Raw genomic sequence first — 22,715 nt, forward strand, 5'->3', positions numbered from 1 at the left:
ACAGGTGAACTGTGGTGGGCCAGGGCAATAAGGGTCTGCAAACTCCACACATTCCCCTGGCTCAGGTGATCAACAGACAGAGAAATCACCTATGAGCCAAGCACTGTGGCCGAAGTGGGTGGGGAGCAGGGCGGCCAGAGCTTGTTTGGGGCCTGGTGGGTGATGCTTGTGGAGTGTCCCAGGAAAACCCCTGGTAGTATAGGGCTGGTCTATGGACAGAGGTGGGAAGCCAGCAGGTGTGGAAGTGGAAAAGAGGGGTTAGAAGAACAGCTTTGGTCTCTAAGCCCCCAGGCACTCCCCTCTCCAGAAGAATCTGACAGATGCTCCCAGGAACAGAAATCAGAGGTTCAGAGAGGGGTAGTGACATCTTCAGGGTCACACAGCAAGGAGTGGAGGAATGCAGCCTAGAACCCATGCACTTGGGACTCAGGGGGAAGGACATATGAGAAGATCTTATGTTTTCATCACCACTGTTACCTCCTGTCATTCTGTCCCCTTCGTAGCCTCCCATAGCTGTCACAGTCCCTCTCTCTTCTGCTTTCTAGTTTCGGTGGCTCTGAACACTTCCACCCCCATCCCATCACTCTGAGGCCAGAGAGGGGAGGGTGTGTTGGGGGAGAAGTGTTACAGGAATCCAAGATGTCCAGGCATGCCCAATCCCTTCTTTCCCTCCCTTCCTCCTTCCGTTCCCTCCCTCCCACCCCACTCCCTGGGAATGAGGCCTCCCTGTTGCTTAGCAACTAGCAAAGTCTTGGAGAAAGGAAATGGAAATAGCTCAGGAGGTGCCTCCCCTCTGTTAAGATAGAAGTCCTTGGAGGGAGTGAGTGAGTGAGTGAGTGAGTGTGTGTGTGTGTGTGTGTGTGTGTGTGTGTGTGTGTCTGCTCTACTTTGGAGGGCCTAACGGAGTCAGGGCTTCTTAGTTCCAAGCCAAGTTGACTTCCACCCTACCCTGAGCCTACAGGAGGATGTGGCTGCCTGAAAAGCTAATGTCAGTGTAGCTTTGGTCACATCATCAGAAGCAGTGTTCCCAGAACAAAGGAGGGGATAGTCCTGTGGGCCTCAGTCTGGGTGAGCCCTTCTTACCCCAAATGTTGGCTTTGGGAAAGTTGGCTAGATCAAAGTGAGAGCTGAAAACTACCTCTGGGGTGAGAATGGAGTAAGCTTCCCTCTTTCCCCTCTCTGTAGAGCTTCCCTGGGAGCAGACTGGGAGGTAGGAACACATGTCATCTGCGTCCCACTGGACAGAGCCAGGACAATGGGTCTGGTGTGTGCGTAAACAGTTTCAACTGAGCCTGAAGGAGAAACACGACTGAGGGGCCAATGATGTGTGCACGCTGGCGCTGGGATGTCTGGCCCAAGCATCCATGCAAGGCAGAGGGGATTGTCCTCAGTAGTTGCTAGGTCCCTGGAGGTGACACGATTCCCAGCCAATGGCTCTTAGAGGTCATCCAGTCTGGCCTGCATCCACCCACCTTACAGATGGGAAAAGCCCAGTGTCCAACCCACTCGTGCCCTGAGGTGTGACCCAAAGATGCAAACCAGCCGTCCGCCTCCCTCTGCACCAGGAAGGGAAGCGGATTAGAGCCATGAGTGGGCCCTTAAATCTCCAGGATTAACTCGAGCAGAGAGGAGCTTAGCAGGTGGCCAAGAAGTGACCATCCCGCCTTGTGTGTCTGTCCCTCAGGGTCAGCGGCCCAGGCCAGCGGCCCCGGGGCCAGCCGCGATGTCGTCCACCGTGAACAACGGGGCGGCCAGCATGCCGTCCCCACCCGACGCGGCGAACGGCTTCCCGCAGCCCGGCGCCTCCTCGGGGGCCTGGCCGCGGGCGGAGGAGGAGCTGCGCGCCGCGGAGCCCGGCCTGGTGAAGCGCGCGCACCGCGAGATCCTGGACCACGAGCGCAAGCGACGCGTGGAGCTCAAGTGCATGGAGCTGCAGGAGATGATGGAGGAGCAGGGGTGAGCGAGCCGCGGGGCGGGGCGGTGGGCGGGGCGGTGGGCGGGGCGAGGGTGGGAGCAGGGATTGATGCTGGCCGTGGGCGTGGCGCACGCCGTGGGCGGGGAGAAGGGCGGGGCTGGGTGCATTAGGGCGGAGTCAGGCGCCCGTGGGGACCCAGGAGCCTAAGTCAGACAAGAGGCCAGAGTCCAGACCAGTTGGGGTGAAACGATTGCAAGTCCAGCTCGTCTTTCATTTATGTATTAAGTTGTTGCGAATGTAGTGTTGGTTTTTGCTATTAGAAGTAATGGTTTCCTTCATGAGCTCGTGAAAAAAAACAAAAAAGTAATGGCAAAACTGGTCGGGCACACTGGCTCATGCCTGTAATTCCGGCACTTTGAAAGGCCGAGGCAAGCAGATTATTTGAGGTCAGGAGTTCGAGACCAGCCTGGCCAACATGGTGAAACCCCGATTCTATGAAAAATACAAAAAAGTCCAGGCGGGGTGGCTCATGCCTGTAATCCCAGCAGGTTGGGAGGCCGAGGCAGGTGGATCACTTGAGGTCAGGAGTTTGAGATCAGTCTGGCAAACATGGCGAAACCCCATCTCTACTAAAAATATAAAAATTAGCCAGGCATGGTAGCACGTGCCTATAATCCCAGCTACTCTGGAAGCTGAGGCAGGAGAACCGCTTGAACCCGGGAGATGGAGGTTGCAGTGAACCAAGATGGCACCACTGCACTACAGGCTGGGCGACAGAGCAAGACACCGTCTCAAAAAGAAAAAAAAATAAAGAAAGAAACTAGTGGGCTGGCTGCTGAAGGAGTCAAAGTCAGGAGCAGGGGCTGCCCGTCAGGTTTGCACTGCCAGTGAGCTGAGAAATCAGAAACTCCCTGCACAGGGGGACTAAGCCTGGAGCCACATGGGGCCAAACACAGCCTGTGTCCTGCAGTCAGTCCAAGCCACACCTTTGACTGTCCACCCCAGACCTCCTGGGCTCCCTTAGACAGGGGCCACCACCTCTGAAGAGCTCAGGAAGACCCTCAGGCTCAGCGAGTGACTTGCTGAAGGCCATCTGGAAGGTGGGGGGCCAAGGTGGAGCTGGGATCGAGTCCCACTGGCTGCCAGACAGGTCTGCTTGTTGGAAGAAGAAGGGGACATGGGAACCTGGTGCTCACCTTGCCCAGAGGACCATGTAAGGGGGAGGAGGCCCCTTGCAGAGAGGAATAGATGGATGGATGGCAGGATGCTGAGGACACACAGAAAGGAGGCTCCAGCTGGTGGGGAAACACATTGATGAGCTGTGGGTAGTGAGTATGGCAAGAGGGAATGAGACCCCAAGGGGCAGGGGCAAGGAGGGGCGAGGTTGGGGGCATCTCCTACAGTAAGAACCCCAATCCCCAAATTAAACCTGCAAATCCAGCCAGGTGCGGTGGCTCATGCCTGTAATCCCAGCACTTTGGGAGGCCAAGGCAGGCGGATCACTTGAGGTCAGGAGTTCAAGACCAGCCTGGCCAACATGATGAAACCCCATCTCTACTAAAAATACAAAAAATACAAAAAAAAAAAAAATTAGCCGGGCATGGAGGCAGGCACCTGTGATCCCAGCTACTTGAGAAACTGAGGCAGGAGAATTGCTTGAACCTGGGAGGCAGAGGTTGCAGTGACTTGAGATCGTGCCACTGGACTCCAGCCTGGGCAACAGAGCGAGACTCCATCTCAAAACCAAAACCAAAAACAAGCAAACAAACCAACCCTGCAAATTCTGCCAAATTTTGTCTGGCAAGTCAAGGAGGGAGGGGAGTGTGGGCAGAGGACAAGAGGGTTGACGGGGACAGGCAAAGTGTCCCCTGCACTTTCCTGCTCCTCCTCCTCCTCCCAGAACCCCACCCTCTTGATGAACCCATCCCCATCCTGAGCCCCTCTCCCTTCACTAAGCCCCCTCCTCTTCTCTGTACTTTCCCATCCTGAAAGCCCTCCCCATCAAAGACCCCCACCCTTTCAAAAACCTCTCCCTTACTGAGCCCCTCCCCAAGCAAAAGGCAATGTCATTTGGCCACATCCTGGGTGTTAGACTCCCAGGATCAAAGATCCCTGCCTCCCTGGGAAGCACCCACTATGTCCCCACTTGCTCAGTGAGGGCCCCTTACCCTGCCCAAGCTCTCACTTCCGGTGGTCGTTACCCTGAAGCGACCCCCAAAAAACCAGATCTTGATTGACCATTCCCCCGGGCCTCCCCATCCTCAGCAGGCATTTGATCGTTGCAGGGACAGGCATTCTGAGACCCCCAAATCCAGGCTTCAGGTCCTATCTTGACCTTGAACAAGCCTCGGTTTACTCACCTGGAAAATAGGGGCACCATGTTCTGGAGCTGTTCTGAGAGTTCTCGGTCAAAGACACACGAGACTGCCCAGGCCCCAGCCAGTCCTCACAAAGTGCTCAATAAACACTAGGCGCCCCTGCTCTTTTATAAGATTGAGTCATTAATATCCATTTCTAGAAACACTGGTTCGGTCGCGTTTATTTACCGAGTTCTCGGGCATTTGACAAATATTCCCATCAATCACAGGAACACACACTCTTTGGCCCCATTAAAAAGCAATCCTTTTTCTTAATATTGATGGCTGGCTGGCTAATCCACTGGTGATTGATGGCGTACTTGGAGTCACCTTCCCAGACAGCCTTGGCTTACAGTCTGCAATCACTGCAGGGCGGGCTGGAGCCCCAGCCTTTCTGATGTGATGCTCCCACCACAGACACCAGCATCCTCCCTGCCACCCTATTTATCTTCTTGCCATGCCTCTTTTTTTTTTTTTGAGATGGAGTCTCACTCGGTTGCCCAGGCTGGAGTACAGTGACATGATATCTGCTTACTGCAACTCCCGCCTCCCAGGTTCAAGTGATTTCCTGCCTCAGCCTCCCGAGCAGCTAAAAAATTATCCAGCTAATTTTTGTATTATTATAATTTTTGAGATGGAGTCTCAGTCTGTCGCCCAGGCTGGAGTGCAGTGGCGAGATCTCAGCTCACTGCAACTTCCACCTCCCAGATTCAAGCGATTCTCCTGCCTCAGCCTCCCCAAGTAGCTGGGACTACAGGCACCAGCCACCACACCCAGCTAATTTTTGTATTTTTAGAAGAGACCGGGTTTCACCATGTTGGCCAGGATGGTCTCGATCTCTTGATCTCGAGATCCACCCACCTTGGCCTCACAAAGTGCTGGGATTACAAGAACGAGCCACTGCACCCGGCCCAATTTTTGTATTTTTAGTAGAGATGGGGTTTCACCATGTTGGCCAGGCTAGTTTCGAACTCCTGACCTCAAGTGAGCCACCTGCCTTGGCCTCCCAACGTGCTGGGATTACAGGCATGAGCCACTGTGCCCAGGTGCCATACCTCTTCTTGTGAGGACTTGGGTGAGGTGACAGAGCACGGCACCGTCCTAGCTAGGCTTGGAGCTTCGAGCCCTCCCCTCTCCCTGTTCTGTTTGCTCATCTGTAAAATGGGAATCAAAAGGCTACCATCCCAGGCTTTGTGGCTCATGCCTATAATCTCAGCACTTTGGGAGGCTGAGGGGGGAGGATCACTTGAGCCCAAGAGTTTGAGACCAGCCTGGGCAATGCAGTGAGCCTCCCACCCCCCATATCTACAAAAAAAATGAGTACCCCCTGCCCTCATATTTTTCTAGGTCATCCCTCTTAGCTGAGCCATGGGGGCCAGTGATGAAAAGGAGAGAGCAAAGAGTGCAGCAGTCCTGTTTTTGAATCCTGGCACCTCCCATTGCCCAGCTCTGTGAGGCTGGGCAAGACAATTCACTTTACCTTAGCTTCTCCATCTGTGAAATGGGAATGTGACCTGCCTTTCGAGGTTGTCAGAGGATCCCTTCAGTAACAGCTGCTGGACACCTGCTGTGTGCCAAGCACAGGGCAAGGGCTGTGTGATCAAAGGCCCCAGGGGCAGTGTGGACATAAGCTGGAGAGACCCCAGAGGAATGGGGAGGTCAGGTAGCGGCTGTCACAGAGGAGCAGTGAGAGCGAATGACCACTGACCCCAGAAGTGGGAGCAGGGATGAGGAGTAGATAACTGCACTTTGGGGGCTGGGCGCGGTGGCTCACGCCTGTAATCCCAGCACTTTGGGAGGCCGGGGCAGGTGGATCACGAGGTCAAGAGATCAAGACCATCCTGGCCAACATGGTGTAACCCCGTCTCTGCTAAAAATAGAAAAATTAGCCAGGTGTGTTGGCGGACGCCTGTAGTCCCAGCTACTTGGGAGGCTGAGGCAAAAGACTCACTTGAACCCGGGAGGCGGAGGTTGCAGTGAGCTGAGACCGTGCCACTGCACTCCAGCTTGGCGACAGAGTGAGATTCTGTCTCAAAAAAAAATAAAGAAGATGATAACTAGACTTTGGTCTCTAGCCTGAGACTGGACTTAGGGAAAGAGGGAGAGGGAGAGGGGAGTAGAGAAGTCAGGGGCTTCCATTTGAGGCCCAGACTTCAGCTACCCGCCTACCCCAAGCCAGCAGCAGAGAGAAGCATTGAAACCACGCCTTACCCCCCAACCACCCCCCACAAGCCACCTGGCAGCCTCACTCTTGCAGACATGGGGATGCTGTGAGGACCTCCCATGGCTGTACGAGGATCAGATGTCACAGAGGCCAGGAAGGCAGAAAAGGCCATGTATGTCTCAAAACCAGAAATCTCACTCTTCCCCTAAAATTCTAAAAAGAGCGACTGCAGTCTGGATATGGGAGGGAGGCCTGCCCTGGGTGTTTAGCCTTACCTGAGGGGTGAGGGGGTCATCTCTCCCCACCTCTGGGAAGAAGTTTTTCTTTTGTCTGTGTACAATGTTTTGTTGTTGTTGTTTGTTTGTTTGTTTTTTGAGAGGAGTCTCTGGGTCACCCAGGCTGGTGTGCAGTGGCGTGATCTCAGCTCATGGCAACCTCTGCCTCCCTGGTTCAAGTGATTCTCCTGCCTCAGCCTCCCGAGTCGCTGGGACTACAGTTGCCTGCCACCATGCCTGGCTAATTTTTGCATTTTTAGTAAAGACAGGGTTTTGCCATGTTGGCCAGGCTGGTCTCGAACTCCTGAGCTCAGGTGATCTGCCTGCCTCAGACACCCAAAATGCTGGGATTACAGGCGTGAGCCACCGCGCCTGGCCAGCTTTGTGTACAATGAACTTGAGCTTCCTCAGTGCTGAAGGCCTGGCTTGGTCTGTAATCTTGGACAGGTTGTTGCAAGCCAGAGTGTGTACTGTGACCCAGGAGTGTGGTGGGGAGGGCTGGGCTGGGTAGGGAGCAGGAAAGAGGGAACCAAAATCAGGAGACCAGCCCCTTCACCCTCTTTGTGCCACTGCAGGTATTCGGAGGAGGAGATCCGGCAGAAAGTGGGGACATTCCGGCAGATGCTGATGGAGAAGGAGGGAGTGCTCACCAGGGAGGACCGGCCTGGGGGCCACATGTGAGTGCTTGCCCGTCTGGGGATCGGGGAGAGGGGGTACAGGCTCAGGCAGCAGCTGGGTACCAGAGGGGCCTGTCCAGGTGTTCCCTCAGGTGGCTTGGTCTGGTTGGGGCTTAGGTGAGAGGGTGGAGAGGAAGAAGAGAAGGAGGAAGACAGGTCATGGACTCTGCCCACTGGAAACGCTGGCCTGGCCCAGGGACACCTGGACATCACCAAGGGCCTCCTCCTACCCACCCTAGGTCCTGCCTATGGCTCAGCAGTGGGAGGGGTGGGGGAGGCAGCCCAGGTCTCAGCTCAGGGAATTCTGAACTGCAAATCAGAAGACCTTAGATATGCCCTGACCCCAGCATTGTCTCTGGCCAACAATGTGACCCCAGGCAAGCTCCAATAATTCCTTCCTATAGAAATGAAATTCAGGTCAGGCACAGTGGCTCACGCCTGTAATCACAGAACTTTAGGAGATCAAGGTGGTCTGATCATGAGGTCAAGAGATCAAGATCATCCATCTGGGCCAACATGGTGAAACCCTGTCTCTACTAAAAATACAAAAATTAGCTGGGCATAGTGGCACACGCCTGTAGTCTGAGCTACTTGGGAGGCTGAGGCAGGAGAATCGGTTGAACCCAGGAGGTGTAGGTTGCAGTGAGCCAAGATTGCACCACTGCACTCCAGCCTTGCAACAACGCAAGACTCCATCTCAAAAAAAAAAAAAAAAAAGCCTGGCCAACATGGGGAAAACCCATCCCTACTAAAAATACAAAAATTACCGTGGCGTGGTGGTGCATGCCTGTAATCCCAGCTACTCGGGAGGCTGAGGCAGGAGAATCGTTTGAACCTGGACGGCAGAGGTTGCAGTGAGCCGAGATCCTACCACTGCAATCCAGCCTGGTCAACAGAGTGAGACTCCATCTCAAAAAGTAGAATAGAATAGATTAGAACAGAACAGAACAGAACAGATCAGATCAGAACAGAATTCAGAGTAAGCATACAGTCTGGGAAGTAAGAACCCACACACCAAATGCCACTGCCACCATGACCAATGCCTTGGTGGATAAAGAGGGTGTAGGGCCGGGCACAGTGGCTCACGCCTGTAAGCCCAGTACTTAGAGAGGCCAAGGGGAGAGGATTACTTGAGCTCAGGAGTTCGAGACCAGCCTGAGCAACATGGGAATATTGGTCGGGTGTGGTGGCAAGGGCCTGTAATCCCAGCTACTCAGAAGGCTGAGGCACGAGAATCACTTGAACCCGGGAAGCGGAGGTTGCAGTGAGCTGCGCCCCTGCACTCCAGCCTGGGCGACAGAGCGAGACTCTGTCTCATAAAAAAAGGGTGTAGGGTTTTGCTGAGGTCATGCCTCTGCCGCCTGTCACAGGATAGGAGGAACACCAATTTGCTGTGGGCCTCTGGGTGGGCCTTGGATCAAACAGGCAAGTTATGGCAAGGCAAATATTGTCTCAGATCAGGGGCGAACTGTGAACCACTCGAAGCCATACAAACAATGGAGGCGGCTGCATTGCGGGGGTGGGAACAGCCTGTGCCTGTGAGTGTCCAGCCATGCCTGGCCGAGCTCCATGCCTGGCAGGCGCTGTGTGCTCAGGGAGTGTTGCTGAATCCACTCAGATGGGCCTTCCCCGTTCACCTTCAGTTTCCCTGCCCAGCACCAACATCTCGTGCTTCTCTGCCTAAAAGTGAAACTGAGGCTGGGTGAGAGGCCAGGCTAAACACTGCTGGTCATTTCTTTAAGAGTAGGGCCAGGCTGGGTGCAGCAATGGCTCATGCCTGTAATCCCAGCACTCTGGGAGGCTGAGGCAGAAGGATCACTTGAGGTCAAGAGTTCGAGGCCAGCCTGGCCAGCATGGCGAAACCCTGTCTCTACTAAAAATACAAAAATTAGCCAGGCCTTATGGTGAGTGCCTATGATCCCAACTACTCGGGAGACTGAGGCAGGAGAATCGCTTGAACCCGGGAGGTGGAGGTTGTCATGAGCTGAGATCATGCCATTGCACTCTAGCCTGGGAGAGAGAGCAAAACTCTGTCTCAAAAAAAAAAAAAAAAAAAAATTGCCAGGTGCGGTGGCTCACACCTGTAACCCCAGCACTTTGGGAGGCTGAGGCGGGTGGATCACGAGGTCAAGAGATCGAGACCATCCTGGTCAACATGGTGAAAACCCGTCTCTACTAAAAATATAAAAATTAGCTGGGCGTGGTGGCACGTGCCTGTAGTCCCAGCTACTCGGGAGGCTGAGGCAGGAGAATTGCTTGAACCCGGAAGGCGGAGGCTGCAGTGAGCCAAGATCCCGCCACTGCACTCCAGCCTGGCACCTGGCAACAGAGCAAGACTCTGTCTCAAAAAAAAAAAAAAATTAACTGGGCATTGTGCCACATGTCTGTAATCCCAGCTACTTGGGAGGCTGAGGCATGAGAATCCACTTGAGTCCAGGAGGCGGAGGTTGCAGTGAGCTGAGATCCCATCACTGCAATTCAGCTTGGGCGACAGAGTGAGACTCCATCTCAAAAAATAATAATAATAAAAAAATAATGTTAGCCTGCATGCAGGAATGGGTGTCTCTTAAATAAAAATAGAGTTAGTTACGTTCATTCATTTGCTGTTCTGCTACCCCAGCAGCACCTTCTGAGTGATTCTCCTGTTGTAGTGATATTTATTTATTTTTATTTTTTATTTTTATTTTTTTATTGAGATGGAATCTCACTCTTTCACCTAGGCTGGAGTGCAGTGACGCAATCTCAGCTCACTGCAACCTCCGCCTCCCAGGTTCAAGGAATTCCCCTGCCTCAGCTCCTGAGTAGCTGGGATTACAGAAGTGTGCCACCGCGCCCAGCTAATTTTTGTATTTATTTATTTATTGAGACAGGGTCTTGGCCGGGCACTGTGGCTCACGTCTGTAATCCCAGCATTTTGGGAGACCGAGGCGGGTGGATCACTTGAGGTCAGGAGTTCGAGATCAGCCTGACCAACATGGTGAAATCCCATCTCTAAAAAAAAAGGAGAGACAGGGTCTTGCTCTATCACCCAGGCTGGAAGGCAGTGGCGCCATAGCTCACTGCAACCTCCAACTCTTGGGTTCAAGTGATTCTCCTGCCTCAGCCTCCCAAGAAGCTGGGATTACAGGCACACGCCACCATGGCCCAGCTATTTTTTGTATTTTTAGTAGAGATGGGGTTTTACAACATTTGCCAGGCTGGTCTCAAACTCCTGACCTCAGGTGATTCACCTGCCTTGGCCTCCCAAAGTGCTGGGATTACAGGTATGGGCCACCACGCCCAGCTGTAGTCCTCAGAAAGGATGGCAGATTGTAGGAACAGACCTCAATGGGCAACGCGGAAATCCTTCTTGGAGACTTTCTGTATTGCTGGATAGTCAGGGGTGAAATATTTATCACCTCACCCCACTTAATCCTCATCTTTCCAGCGAGGGTAGGAGCAAAACAGAAACAGAGACAGGCTCCAGCCTGGGTGACAGAACCAGACTATGGCTCATAAATAAATAAATAGATAAATAGGCCGGGCGAGGTGGCTCATACCTGTCATCCCAGCACTTTGGGAGGCCGAGGCAAGCGGATCACTTGAGCTCAGGCGTTCAAGACCAGTCTGGCCAACATGGCAAAACCCCATCTCTACTAAAAATACAAAAATTAGCTGGGCGTGGTGGCAGCCACCTGTAATCCCAGCTACTGGGGAAGCTGAGGCAGGAGAATCACTTGAATCCAAGAGGGGGAGGTTGCAGTGAGCTGAGATTGTGCCGCTGCACTCCAGCCCGGGTGACAAGAGCAAAACTCCGTCTCAATAAATAAATAAATAAATAAATAATAAATGATTAAATGAGATAAATACATGCAAAGTGCTCAGAATCGTACCTGGCATCTGGTTAGTAATGACCTTAATATGCACCACGTCACAGTGTTGCCCTGCAGTCTGAGAAGTGAAGGAAGAAGCTCAAGGCCTGATTTGTCCCTGTTTCTGTCATCGCTGCCCCCATCCAGGGCCCCTGGCAGGCCTGGCTGAGTGATGAGCAGAGAGGGCAGACCCTTTGCCTGGACTCCCCACCCTCCTCCCACATCTGGGTCCTTTCATCTGTCAATTGGCCATTGTGCTCCTGACTAATAGGAAACAGGACCAGTTAATTAGTGAAAGTGCTGACGAGGAAGAGCTTGCAGCACGCGTCTTTACCCGGGACAGAGCCCCGCCCATGGCAGTCAGCTCAATGCCCATCCTCTGTGGGGCTGTTCCCCTTGTCTGTCCTTTTGTAGCAGACTCTGTCTGGGTGCACTTTGATCAGCTCTGTGGGGCTCAGTTTGTTTTCACAGGGGGGTAAAACTTCCCCTGCCTACTCCCAAGACATGATCAGGAGTAACCTAGTTAGCAAACATGAATTTAAGGCTGGGCACTGTGGCTCACGCCTGTAATCCCAGCACTTTGGGAGGCCAAGGTGGGCAGATCATGAGGTCAGGAGTTTGAGACCAGCCTGGCCAACATGATGAAACCCCATCTCTACTAAAAATACAAAAAATTAGCCGGGCGTGGTGGTGCACGCTTGTAATCCCAGGTACTAAAGCTGGGAGGCTGAGGCGGGAGAATCCCTTGAACCCGGTGGTGGACGTTGCAGTGAGCCGAGATCATGCAATCGCACTCCAGTCTTGACGACAGAGTGAGACTCTGTCTCAAAAAATAAATAAAAACAAAAATAAATTTTAAAAAACAAAAACATGAAAATTCAAGAGCATAAAACATTAGACAAATCTAGGACTCAAAGAACACGCCCACAACAGTATCTGTAAAGTCAGAAGGGGATGACTAGGCTGAGAGACCTCATGTCAGCTTACATCTCCAGCAGGGAAGGGTGTCATTTGCACATAAATTCTCAAAGCCAGTTGCCAGGTGAACTTATATAGGTGTTTGTTTTTGAGACAGTCTCGCTCTCTCACAGAGGCTGGAGTGCAATGACATGATCTCAGCTCACTGCAACCTCCGCCTCCCAGGTTCAAGCAATTCTCCTGCCTCAGCCTCCTGAGTAGCTGAGATTACAGGTATGCGCCACCACACCCAGCTAATTTTCTATTTTTAGTAGAGATGGGGTTTCACCATGTTGGTCAGGCTGGTCTTGAACTCCTCACTTCAAGTGACCCACTTGCTTTGGCGTCCCAAAGTGCTGGGATTACGGGCATGAGCCACCTCACCCAGCCTGGGCTATTTTATTTTGTAAATAACCTTCATCATTTTTGTGTCAGTATCAGCTGACACTCCCTGCTCCTACCAGCTCACCTCACAGTATTCGAGGTGCCCTTAAGTTTTGCTAAAGACTATGTTTTATGTGTCAGGCACTTTTGTGGCTGAGGCACTGTGTAGGGGGTCCTGGGAGGATGGGGCTGGATGAGCTGAGCTGAGGGCATTGGGGATTTTAGGGACAGGGACAGGAGGTAGGATGCCATTGTCCTCAGGAAGAGGAGCATGGAGAAGAAAAGAGAATTTTAAACAAAGAAATGTGGGGGTGTTTGGCTCTGCACAAGCCAGGGGATGACATGAGTCTCTCCTCTGTCACCCCAGAAAAACCTCGCTATGACCTGTGTAACATCAAGGAATCACGAAGCTTGGGAGTCAGGAATGGTTCAGGAATTGAATGACGTTCTTGAGAATGGCCTCAAGGCTAGCTACCCGTGTCATATTTGGGTAACATTATTTTGTCTTTTGTTATTTTTCTTTTTGAGATGGAGTTTCACTCTTGTTGTCCAGGCTGGAGTGCGGTGGTGCAATCTCGGCTCACTGAAACCTCCACCTCCCAGATTCAAGCCATTCTCCTGCCTCAGTCTCCTGAGTAGCTGGGATTACAGGCACGAGCCACCACCCCCGGCTAATTTTGTATTTTTAATAGAGATGGGGTTTCTCCATATTGGTCAGGCTGGTCAAGTGATCCGCCTACCTCAGTGATCCGCCCACCTCAGCCTCCCAAAGTGCTGGGATTACAGGTGTGAGCCACCACACCAGCTATTTTTTCTTAAAGATGGGTTCTCGCTGTGTCACCCAGGCTGGAGTGCAATGGCACTGTCATAGCTCACTGCAGCCTCAAACTCCTGGGCTCAAGCATCCTCTGGCCCCACCCTCCCAAGTAGCTGGGACTCTACAGGTGCATGCCACTGTGCCTTGCTTTTTCTTTTTTTCTTTTCTGTAGAAACAGGAGTCTCACTGTTGCCCAGGCTGCTCTCAAATTCCTGGCCTCAAGTCATCCTCCCACCTTGGCCTCCCGAAGTGTTGGGATTACAGGTGGAAGCCATCATACCCGGCCTGGTTATATTTCTTTAATTCAAAATCAGGCTTCAAAGAGTCAGTTAGTGGGTTCCCTAAAAGTTTATCTTTCACCCTGTAGCTGTGGCCTGCTTCCCTTCCCTCTGTCTCTTTTTCTTTATTTATTTCTTTTTTTTTTTTTTTTATTTTTTGGGAGACAGAGTCTTGCTCTGTCACCCAGGCTGGAGTGCAGTGGCACAATCTCGGCTCACTACAACCTCCGCTTCCCAGGTTCAAGCGATTCTCCTGCTTCTGCCTCAAGAGTAGCTGGGATTACAGGCATGTGCCACCATGCCCGGCTAATTTTTGTATTTTTAGTAGAGATGGGGTTTCACTATGTTGGCCAGGCTAGTCTTGAACTCCTGACCTCAGGTGATCCACCCGCTCAGCCTCCCAAAATGCTGGGATGACAGGCGTGAGCCACCGCTCCCGGCCTCCTCTGTCACCTTTCCCGTGTTGCAACATCTTTTCTCCCTGGAAGAGGTATTGGCGTGTAAGTAGCAGCAAAGCCTCCTCTGTTTCCTAGTGGCTACCCCTCCCCAGAAGACATTCACAGGCCAGGCCTCACAGTGTCTTACTTAAACCTCTCCTCAAAGCTGATCTGTTCTTTTGCTCATTGTATATTTATGACCGAGAGATTAGTCATGCCTGGATTCAAACCTGTCTCTGTGAATCTATTACAGGAAAGGGATCTAATCCAAACCCCACGAGAGGGCTCCTGAATCTCACCCAAGAAATAATTCAGGGCGAATCCACAGTGTAAAGCAAGAGCAAGTCTATTAAGAGAGTAAAAAAATAAAAGAATGGCTACTCAGGCAGGGTGCAGTAGCTCACGCCTGTAATCCCAGCACTTCGGGAGGCCGAGGTGGGCGGCTTACAAGACCATCCTGGCCAACATGGTGAAACCCTGTCTCTACTAAAAATACAAAAAAATTAGCTGGGTGTGGTGGTGGGTGCCTGGAATCCCAGGCTACTTAGGAGGCTGAGGCAGGAGAATCGCTTAAATACAGGAGGTGGAGGTTGGAGTGAGCTAAGATCTTGCCATTGCACTCCAGCCTGGGCAACAGGACTCTATCTAAAAAAAAAGAATGGCTACTCCATACACAGAGCAACCCCTCCCTGCCAGGCTGCTGGGTGCCCATTTTTATGGTTATTTCTTGATGATAGGCTAAACAAGGGGTGAGTTATTCATGCCTCCCCTTTAGACCATCCAGGGTAACTTCCTGACGTTGCCTTGGCATTTGTAAACTGTCATGGCGCTGGTGGGAGTGTAGCAGTGAGGATGACCAGAGGCCACTCTCGTCGCCATCTTGGTTTTGGTGGCTTCTTTACTGCAACCTGTTTCATCAGCGAGGTCTTTATGACCTGTGTCTTGTGCTGACCTCCTGTCTCATCCTGTGACTTAGAATGCCTTAACCATCTGGGAATGCAGCCCAGTAGGTCTCAGCCTCATTTTACCCAGTTCCTATTCAAGATGGAGTTCCTCTGGTTCACACATGCTGACAAATCCAAAACTCATGTCCTTAATGCTCTGCCAATCCAAGCCCTCACCACTATTGCTGTGGGCGGGGAAGGGGTGAGCCAGGTGAACGGCACCCAGGAGTGCGGGGAGCTTCGATAAAGCCCGGGCTAAGCCTCCATCTTGGTGGGGGAGGGCACTGTCTGAGCCAGCTTGGATGAAAAATGGAAGGTGGGGGGCCACCCCCCTGGAGACAGGCCACTGGAGAGTCACTTCTAGGCTTGTTCAATTAAAAAAAGAAGGCCAGGCATGGTGGCTCATACCTGTAATCCTAGCGCTTTGGGAGGCCAAGGCAAGAGGATTTCTTGAGCAAGACAGGTCAGGACCAGCCTGGGCAACATAGTGAGACCCCATCTCTACAAACAATATTTTTTTTAATAGTTGGGAGTGGTGGTATGCGCCTGTAGTCCCAGCTACTCTCAAGGCTGGAGCAGAAGGATCACTTGAGGCCAGGAGTTCAAGGCTGCAGTGAGCTGTGATCGCACCACTGCACCCCAGCCTGGGTGACAGAGCAAGACTCTGTTTCAAAAAATAAAATAAATAAAATAGAAATTAAAAAAAAGAAATTGTACAGCACCTATGACCTCGGCAAATTCTCCCAGCAGCCCTGGAGTGGAGTTATCACTCTCACCTTCAAGAAGAGGCTCAGAGAGGGACACGACAGGCCCCAGGTCACAGGACGACTCAGGACAGTGCAGGATGAGTGCTCGTCTGGAGCTTCAAAGCTCAAGCTCTTGCCTCAAGCCCAGCTCCCTCTAAAAAAGAAGCAGCGCTCTGAGAAGGGCCTGCAGGGAGGTGACATCTGTGGCAGAGGCTGGCTGAGGCTCCGGGAGCAGAGACAGGAGGCAGCTGGTCCCTGCTGAGCAAAAGGAGAGTTCTGTAAGATGGATAGGGAGTATCAGAGGCCCCCACCCCCTGCCACCAACTTGATTGATGATGAGCACAGTCCTGCTGCAGAGATGAGCAGCAGGACCTCCTGGAGGCTGCAGAGGGGAGGACGAGGAGAGGCTGTGAATATTTCAGCCACAGAGGCAGGGCTGAAGGAAAGGAGAGGAAAGGGGGCAGGGAGGCACTCAGCCAGCCAGAGGGTGCTCTGGGACTAGGACACCCAGGTGAGGAAAGACCCACAGCAGTGAACTGGGGCTCAAGGAGGGCGGGGCTAGGCCAGGAGGAAGGGGCTCTTTGAGAAATTAGGGTTCAGGCGGGGCGAGGTGGCTCATGCCTGTAATCCCAGTACTTTGGGAGGCCGAGGTAGGCAGATCACTTGAGGTCAGGAGTTCGAGACCAGCCTGGCCAACATGGTGAAAATCCATCTCTACTAAAAATACAAAAATTAGCTGGGTGTGGTGGCAGACGCCTACTCGGGAGGCTGAGGCAGGAGAATCACTTGAACCCAGGAGGGAGAGGGGTTGCAGTGAGGTGAGATCAGGCCCCTGCACTGCAGCCAGGGCAACAGAGTGAGACTCTGTCTCAAAAAGAAAAAGAAAGAAAGCGAGAGAGAGAGAAAGAGAGAGAGGAAAAGAAAAGAAAAGGAAAGAAAAGAAAGAAGGAAGGAGAGAGAAATTAGGGTTCAGTGAGGGAAAGGAGGGGCTGGGATGGGGTTCCCGGAATAGGACAGTAGGGTTAGGGGCACAGGGACCAAATGTGGGGTTCACTGAGGGGGAGGGCTTCAATGAATCGGGCTGGGATATGGAGGGGATTCAGTGAGGAAGAGGAGCCTCATATAAGGAGTAGGCACACTCCCCACCCCGACCACGGCAGGGTGGCTCATGCCCAGAATCCCAGCACTTTGAGAGATCAAAGGGGAGGATCCCTAGAGGCCAGTAGTTCGAAACCAGCCTGGGCAGTATAGTGAGACCCCCAACTCCGCAAAATTTTTCAAATTAGCTAGGGTGGTGGTGAACGCCTGTAGTCCCAGCTACTCATGAGGCTGAGGAGCGCGGATTGCTTGGGCCCAGGAATTCAAGGCTGCAGTGAGCTATAATCCCACCACTACACCCCAGCCTGAGCAACAGAGCAAGACCCTGTCTCCACAATTAAAAAAAAGAGGAGGGGGCTCACTGAGCTGGTGAGAACTTAGAAGGGGTGCAGGCTAAATCAGGGGCTCGGTTCCTCTCTTTCTTTTTTGCAAAAGATTGTGCCGTGAGGTTGGGGACCTGCAGGGGACGTGTCTCGTTGGGTTCCCCAAATATCTGCCTGGCCCTGTAAAGGCAGGGGCCACAGGTCCCCTCGCCCCTCCTCCCGCCGGGTAGCAGCTCGCAGACCTGGGGGGCTGGTTCAGGCCCCGCGCGCCGGGGAAAGGGGCGGAGAAAGCGCGTCCCGAGACGGGTGGTGAGCGTCCCTGTCGCCGGCAGCATGGCGGAGACCCCGCGGCTGACCGAGGGCGCCGAGCCGGGCCTGGAGTACGCGCCCTTCGACGACGACGACGGCCCGGTGGACTGTGACTGCCCGGCCGCCTGCTACCGCGGCCACCGCGGGTACAGGTCAGCGGCCGCCGCGGCGGGGGTGGGGGGCGCGCAGGGCTGCCCCCCCTCACCGCCCCCACCCCCGCCCCTTCTCCCCCAGGACCAAGCACTGGTCTAGCAGCTCGGCATCGCCCCCTCCCAAGAAAAAGAAGAAAAAGAAAGGCGGCCACCGGAGAAGCCGGTGAGAGCCGCGCCTGGCCGGAGCGGGAAGGGAGGGGGGCGGTGGGGTCTCTCCCGGGGTTCCCGTCCCTGGCCCGCAGGCGAACCCCAACCATGCCTCATTTGTGAGCCCCGCACCTCTCTGCGCCCCTCCCTCGCCCTCACCCTGCGACTAAATACGCTCCAGGTGACTGAACCCATCCCAGGCCTCAAGCTCCTCCCCTTCTCTAGGCCCCGCCCCTCAACGAGCCCCTCCCCTTTGCCAGGTCCCGCCCCCACCGAGCCCCTCCCCTACTCTAGGACCCACCTCTAATAGAGCTCCTCCCCCACTAGGCTCCACCCCTCATCAAGCTCCTCCCCTTCCCTGGGACCCGCCCCTCACTGAGCCCCTACCCTACTCTAGCACCTGCCCCTCACTGAATCCCCAGAGCCAGACTCACTGACCAGGTCCATGTGTTACCAGCACCTGCTCCCAGTCCCCTTTGCCCTCCCCCAGGGCTCCTGTGCCCACCACCACCAGTGCCAGTGGCCCTGGGGAGGACGGGCCTCATCTGCCATCCCAGCATCTCTCTGTCCACCCTCTCCTGTCCTGCGTGAGACCCTGGCAAGTGTCTGAGGCCCCAGCTAACCCTATCCATCCGTCTGTCCTTTCTCCCTGGCATCTGCTCTCAGCAAAAAGAGGAGACTGGAGTCCGAGTGCAGGTCAGTTGGGGCAGAGCTGGCTGGGACCAGGGTGGTGGATGTCTGTGGGTGGGAGAGATGCCAAGGTCATCTCTCAGAGGCCTGCATCCTCAGGGCCTGCACCCTGGACACTGCCAAGGTGCCAGCTTTGCCCCTAAAGAGGCCATGAATCCCACCATTGGAGCCTTTGAACTCTGAGTTTGAAACTGTCTTTGCCTACAATGCCGGGGGGAGCGCTGGAAGGGTGACTTGGGGACAACATAGGCAGCGCCATCAACTACCCTGAGGGACCTTGGTGACTCTTGGGGCCTAGGGTCACTCTGTACAGGGGGCCTTGGGCTTCATGGCCTGGAATCCCCTTTCCAGCTTCAATGTCCCAAGCACCCAGGCCTCTCCAGCCATTTCCAGCCCCTCAGCCCCCACCCCAGCTCACAAGAGCCCACCCCACTGTGTCCACAGCTGTGGGAGCTCCTCACCCCTCCGCAAGAAGAAGAAGAGTGTGAAGAAACATCGCCGAGACAGGTACCCTTGCTGCCCCACCGTGGGGCCTCCTCTTCCTTCTGTGGGGCCCAGGGCCAGGGCTGTGCCCCTCCAAAGGCGTTCCCTTGGCCACCCCACGCAGGCTCAAGAGAAATTCTTTATCGCCCTACAGGTCTGATTCTGGGTCCCGGAGGAAGAGACGGCACAGGTGAGCAGTGCTTTGCAGAGGATACGGACAGTGGTCCCTGAAGGGACCAAAGCCCAAAGGACACAATGATGGGAGTGGGGTTCTGATGGTCCCACTGGGCTCCATCCTTCAGCTCCAGGGTTCCTTCCCAGGCTGGGGGGACTGGGCAGTGGACGAGGTGCATGAAAACTGTTTGCAACCCTTACCTGCCTCATGCATCAGCCATGGCATGGGGACCCCAGGAATTTCCCGGTCCAATGCCCAGGGGGTGCGTCTGTCTGTGGAGGTGCTGGTTAGACAAGCAGAAACACCAGGACCCCGAATTTGCAGGGAAAGAGCTTGAGAGGCAGGAGGACCTGCATGAGCTGGGAAGGCTCCATAGATAGGAGGCAGAGTGGGGAGCTGTGGCTAGAGGTAGAGTTTCAGGGGACAGATGCTAGCCGCCCAGCAAGGTTGACGGCCAAGTTACGGAGTCATCCGCCACCCAGAAGGGCTAGACGCTGGCGTGGAGGGGCTCTGAGCAGGGCAGTGGCTTGTTCAGGGTGGACTGGGGGAGGGGAGAGGAAGTGAAAGGCAATATCCCAGGCGGAGGCAAAGTGATCCAGGAGAATAGCGTTGATGAGAAAGCAGAAAACTCAGCCTGAGCCAGGCATGGTGGGTCACGCCTGTAATCCCAGCACTTTGGGAGGCTGAGGCAGGCAAACTGCTTGAGCCCAGGAGTTTGAAACCAGCCTGGTCAACATGGTGAAATCCTGTCTCAACTAAAAATACAAAAATTAGCTGGGTATGGTGGCAAGTGCCTACTCGGGAGGCTGAGGCAGGAGAATCGCTTGAACCCGGGTTACAGAGGTTGCAGTGAGCCGAGATCACACCACTCCAGCCTGGGCGACAGAGTGAAACTCTGTCTCAGAACAACAACAACAAAAAAGACCGGGTGCAATGGCTCATGCCTGTAATCCTAGCACTTTGGGAGGCCGAGGTGGGTGGATGGTTTGAGGTCAGGAATTTGAGACCAACTTGGCCAACATGGTAATACACCCATTTCTACTGAAAATACAAAAATTAGCCAGGCATGGTGGTGGGCACCTGTAATCCCAGCTACTTGGGAGTCCAAGGTAGGAGAATCGCTTGAACCCAGAAGGCAGAGGTTGCAGGGAGCTGAGATCACACCACTGCACTCCAGCCTGGGTGACAGAGCAAGACTCCATCTCAAAAAAAGAAAAGAAAAGAAGGGAAGGGGAAAGGAAAGGGAAAGGAAAACTTGGAAGGAAGAAAGTTGTCTGGCAGTCACATTCCAGGGGTGGCATCGGAGCCAGAGCCCCTCCCAGCAGCCCAGAGGAAGGGCAGAGTCCTGGGTTCCTTCCTTGCAGTGGGAATTTGCCAGTTAGGGAGGAGCCTAAATAAACACCTAAACCTGCCCCTCCAATGTCCCCAATTTTCATCTTCCCCTGACCTCCCAGTGCCTGTGGGCCATTGTGGGCCCCTACTGCCCCCAAGTGGCCACCATTAGCTTACACACACCCTTTGGCCAGCTCCCGTCCTAAAAGTGAACTAGGGCTAGACCAGCTTCAATGGGGAGGCTGAAGCCCAAAGCAGGCTCCAGCACCCACACCCTTCACCTCCCAGGCCTGCCCCACACTCACTCTGCTCCTGCAGGAAGCACATTTCTGTGTTTCTTAGCATGGCTTTGTTCTGGGGTCAGAAGGACTGAAGGGATCTAGTACCAGAGAGGTTGGGGCTGGGGATTGGGGTCGGGTGAGACCTTTGAGGGCTCATCAGAAGCATCAGGCCTTTCATCAAAGGTAGAGGGTGCTGGGCTGGGGGGCTTGCCACAGAGGGCTAGATGGGAGGAGACGGGAGGCTGTGGGAGTTGGGAGGGGCAGAGATGGATCCAGAGATGTCATTGAAAAGGAGGGAGATTGGCGAGGCACGGTGGCTCTCGCCTGTAATCCCAGTAGGTTGTAGGGCTGAGGCAGATGAGGCCAGGAGTTCAAGAACAGCCTGGCTAACATGGTGAAATCCCGTCTCTACTAAAAAAACAAACGAACAAAAAATATCCAGACATGGTCGGGCGCGGTGACTCACACCTGTAATCCCAGCACTTTGGGAGGCTGAGGCAGGTGGATCACGAGGTCAGCAGTTCGAGACTAGCCTGGCCAAGATGGTGAAACCCCATCTTTACTAAAAATGCAAAAATTATCCAGGTGTGATGGTGGGCACCTGTAATCTCAGCTACTTGGGCTCATGCCTGTAATCCCAGCACTTTGGGACGCTGAGGCAGAGAATTGCTCAAACGTGAGAGACAGAGGTGGCAGCGAGCTAAGATCGTACCACTGCACTCCAGCCTGGGAGACAGAGCAAGACTCTGTCTCAAAAAAAAAAAAAAAAAAAAAATAGCCAGACGTGGTGGCAGGCAACTGTAATCCCAGCTACTCAGGAGACTAAGGCATGAGAATCACTTGAACCTGGGAGGCGGAGGTTGCAGAGAGCCAAGATTGTGCCACTGCACTCCAGCCTGGGCAACAGAGTGAGACTCCATCTCAAGAATAAAAAAAGCAGGGACATCGTTCCTTTGGGAAAGCATTTCTTTCCTAAACTGGTGGTGAGCTGGCCTAGGTCTGGGCCACAGTCTGGGAACACAGGGAGGAAGGGGCACGGGAGGCATGAATGTCAGGCCACACCCCAGTACTCACTTATCTAGGGAATGAGTATTGGGCATGTCCCAGGTCCAGTACCAAAGACAAGAGCAAATGAATAATTCCACCTGGCCCAGACCGGAAGCCTGCGGCTGTCAGACCTGCAAACAACACCCCCCTTTATCTGGGGCCAGCCATGCTTCTGAGAACAAGTACTCTCAGGCCAGGACAGGACTTAGAGGAGGAGGAAGGACCACAGCTTGGCCGAGTGAAAGGGACAAAGGGGTGGGGTAGGATGGAAAAGTCCCCACCAGCCGGGGGGCTCAGGCCCTAGAAAGGAACAAATCTGAGATCCACACCTGGGCACAGCCAGGCTCCAGGGCACAAAGGCCACGCCCTCCCCGGGCTGCACCATCACTGTGGTCTCTGCTCTCTGCAGATCTCGAAGCTCCAAGAGTAAAAGAAAAGAGAAGAACAAAGAGAGGAAGAGGTAAGCGCCCTCCCTTCTCTCCAGCCCCCAATTCAATCTCCCTCCTGCCCCAGCAAACTAGGCCTTTTAAAATCACAGAATCGGGCCGTTAAGTGTAGCTCATTTTGGGCCAGGTGTAGTGGCTCACACCTGTAATCCCAGCACTTTGGGAGGCCGAGGCACACGGATCACCTGAGGTCGGGGTTCAAGACCAGCCTGACCAATATGGAGAAACCCCGTCTCTACTAAAAATACAAAATTAGCCGGGCGTGGTGGCGCATGCCTGTAATCCCAGCTACTTGGGAGGCTGAGGCAGGAGAATGGCTTGAACCCGAAAGGCAGAGGTTTTGGTGAGCCGAGATGGCGTCATTGCACTCCAGCCTGGGTAACAAGAGCAAAACTCTGTCTCAAAAAAAACAAAGTAGCTCATTTTCCCC

General features: G+C 53.8%; 1 protein-coding gene across 1 annotated transcript in view; it reads left to right on the top strand.

Annotated features, from left to right (window-relative positions):
* The window catches only part of SRRM3 (serine/arginine repetitive matrix 3), a 74,570-nt gene that overhangs the window by 28,873 nt on the left and 22,982 nt on the right, over positions 1-22,715 (top strand). The window contains exons 2-9 of the mRNA XM_032255028.1: positions 1,685-1,956; positions 7,287-7,388; positions 17,556-17,684; positions 17,767-17,847; positions 18,498-18,527; positions 18,966-19,028; positions 19,159-19,194; positions 22,249-22,299. Of these exons, the coding sequence (XP_032110919.1) occupies positions 1,724-1,956; positions 7,287-7,388; positions 17,556-17,684; positions 17,767-17,847; positions 18,498-18,527; positions 18,966-19,028; positions 19,159-19,194; positions 22,249-22,299 (725 nt within the window). The 5' untranslated portion in view covers positions 1,685-1,723. The remainder of the gene's footprint in view (positions 1-1,684; positions 1,957-7,286; positions 7,389-17,555; positions 17,685-17,766; positions 17,848-18,497; positions 18,528-18,965; positions 19,029-19,158; positions 19,195-22,248; positions 22,300-22,715) is intronic.

The sequence above is a fragment of the Sapajus apella genome, unplaced genomic scaffold (assembly GCF_009761245.1).
Source record: "Sapajus apella isolate SASKATOON/1434 unplaced genomic scaffold, GSC_monkey_1.0 scaffold88, whole genome shotgun sequence".
NCBI classification, from domain to species: domain Eukaryota; kingdom Metazoa; phylum Chordata; class Mammalia; order Primates; family Cebidae; genus Sapajus; species Sapajus apella.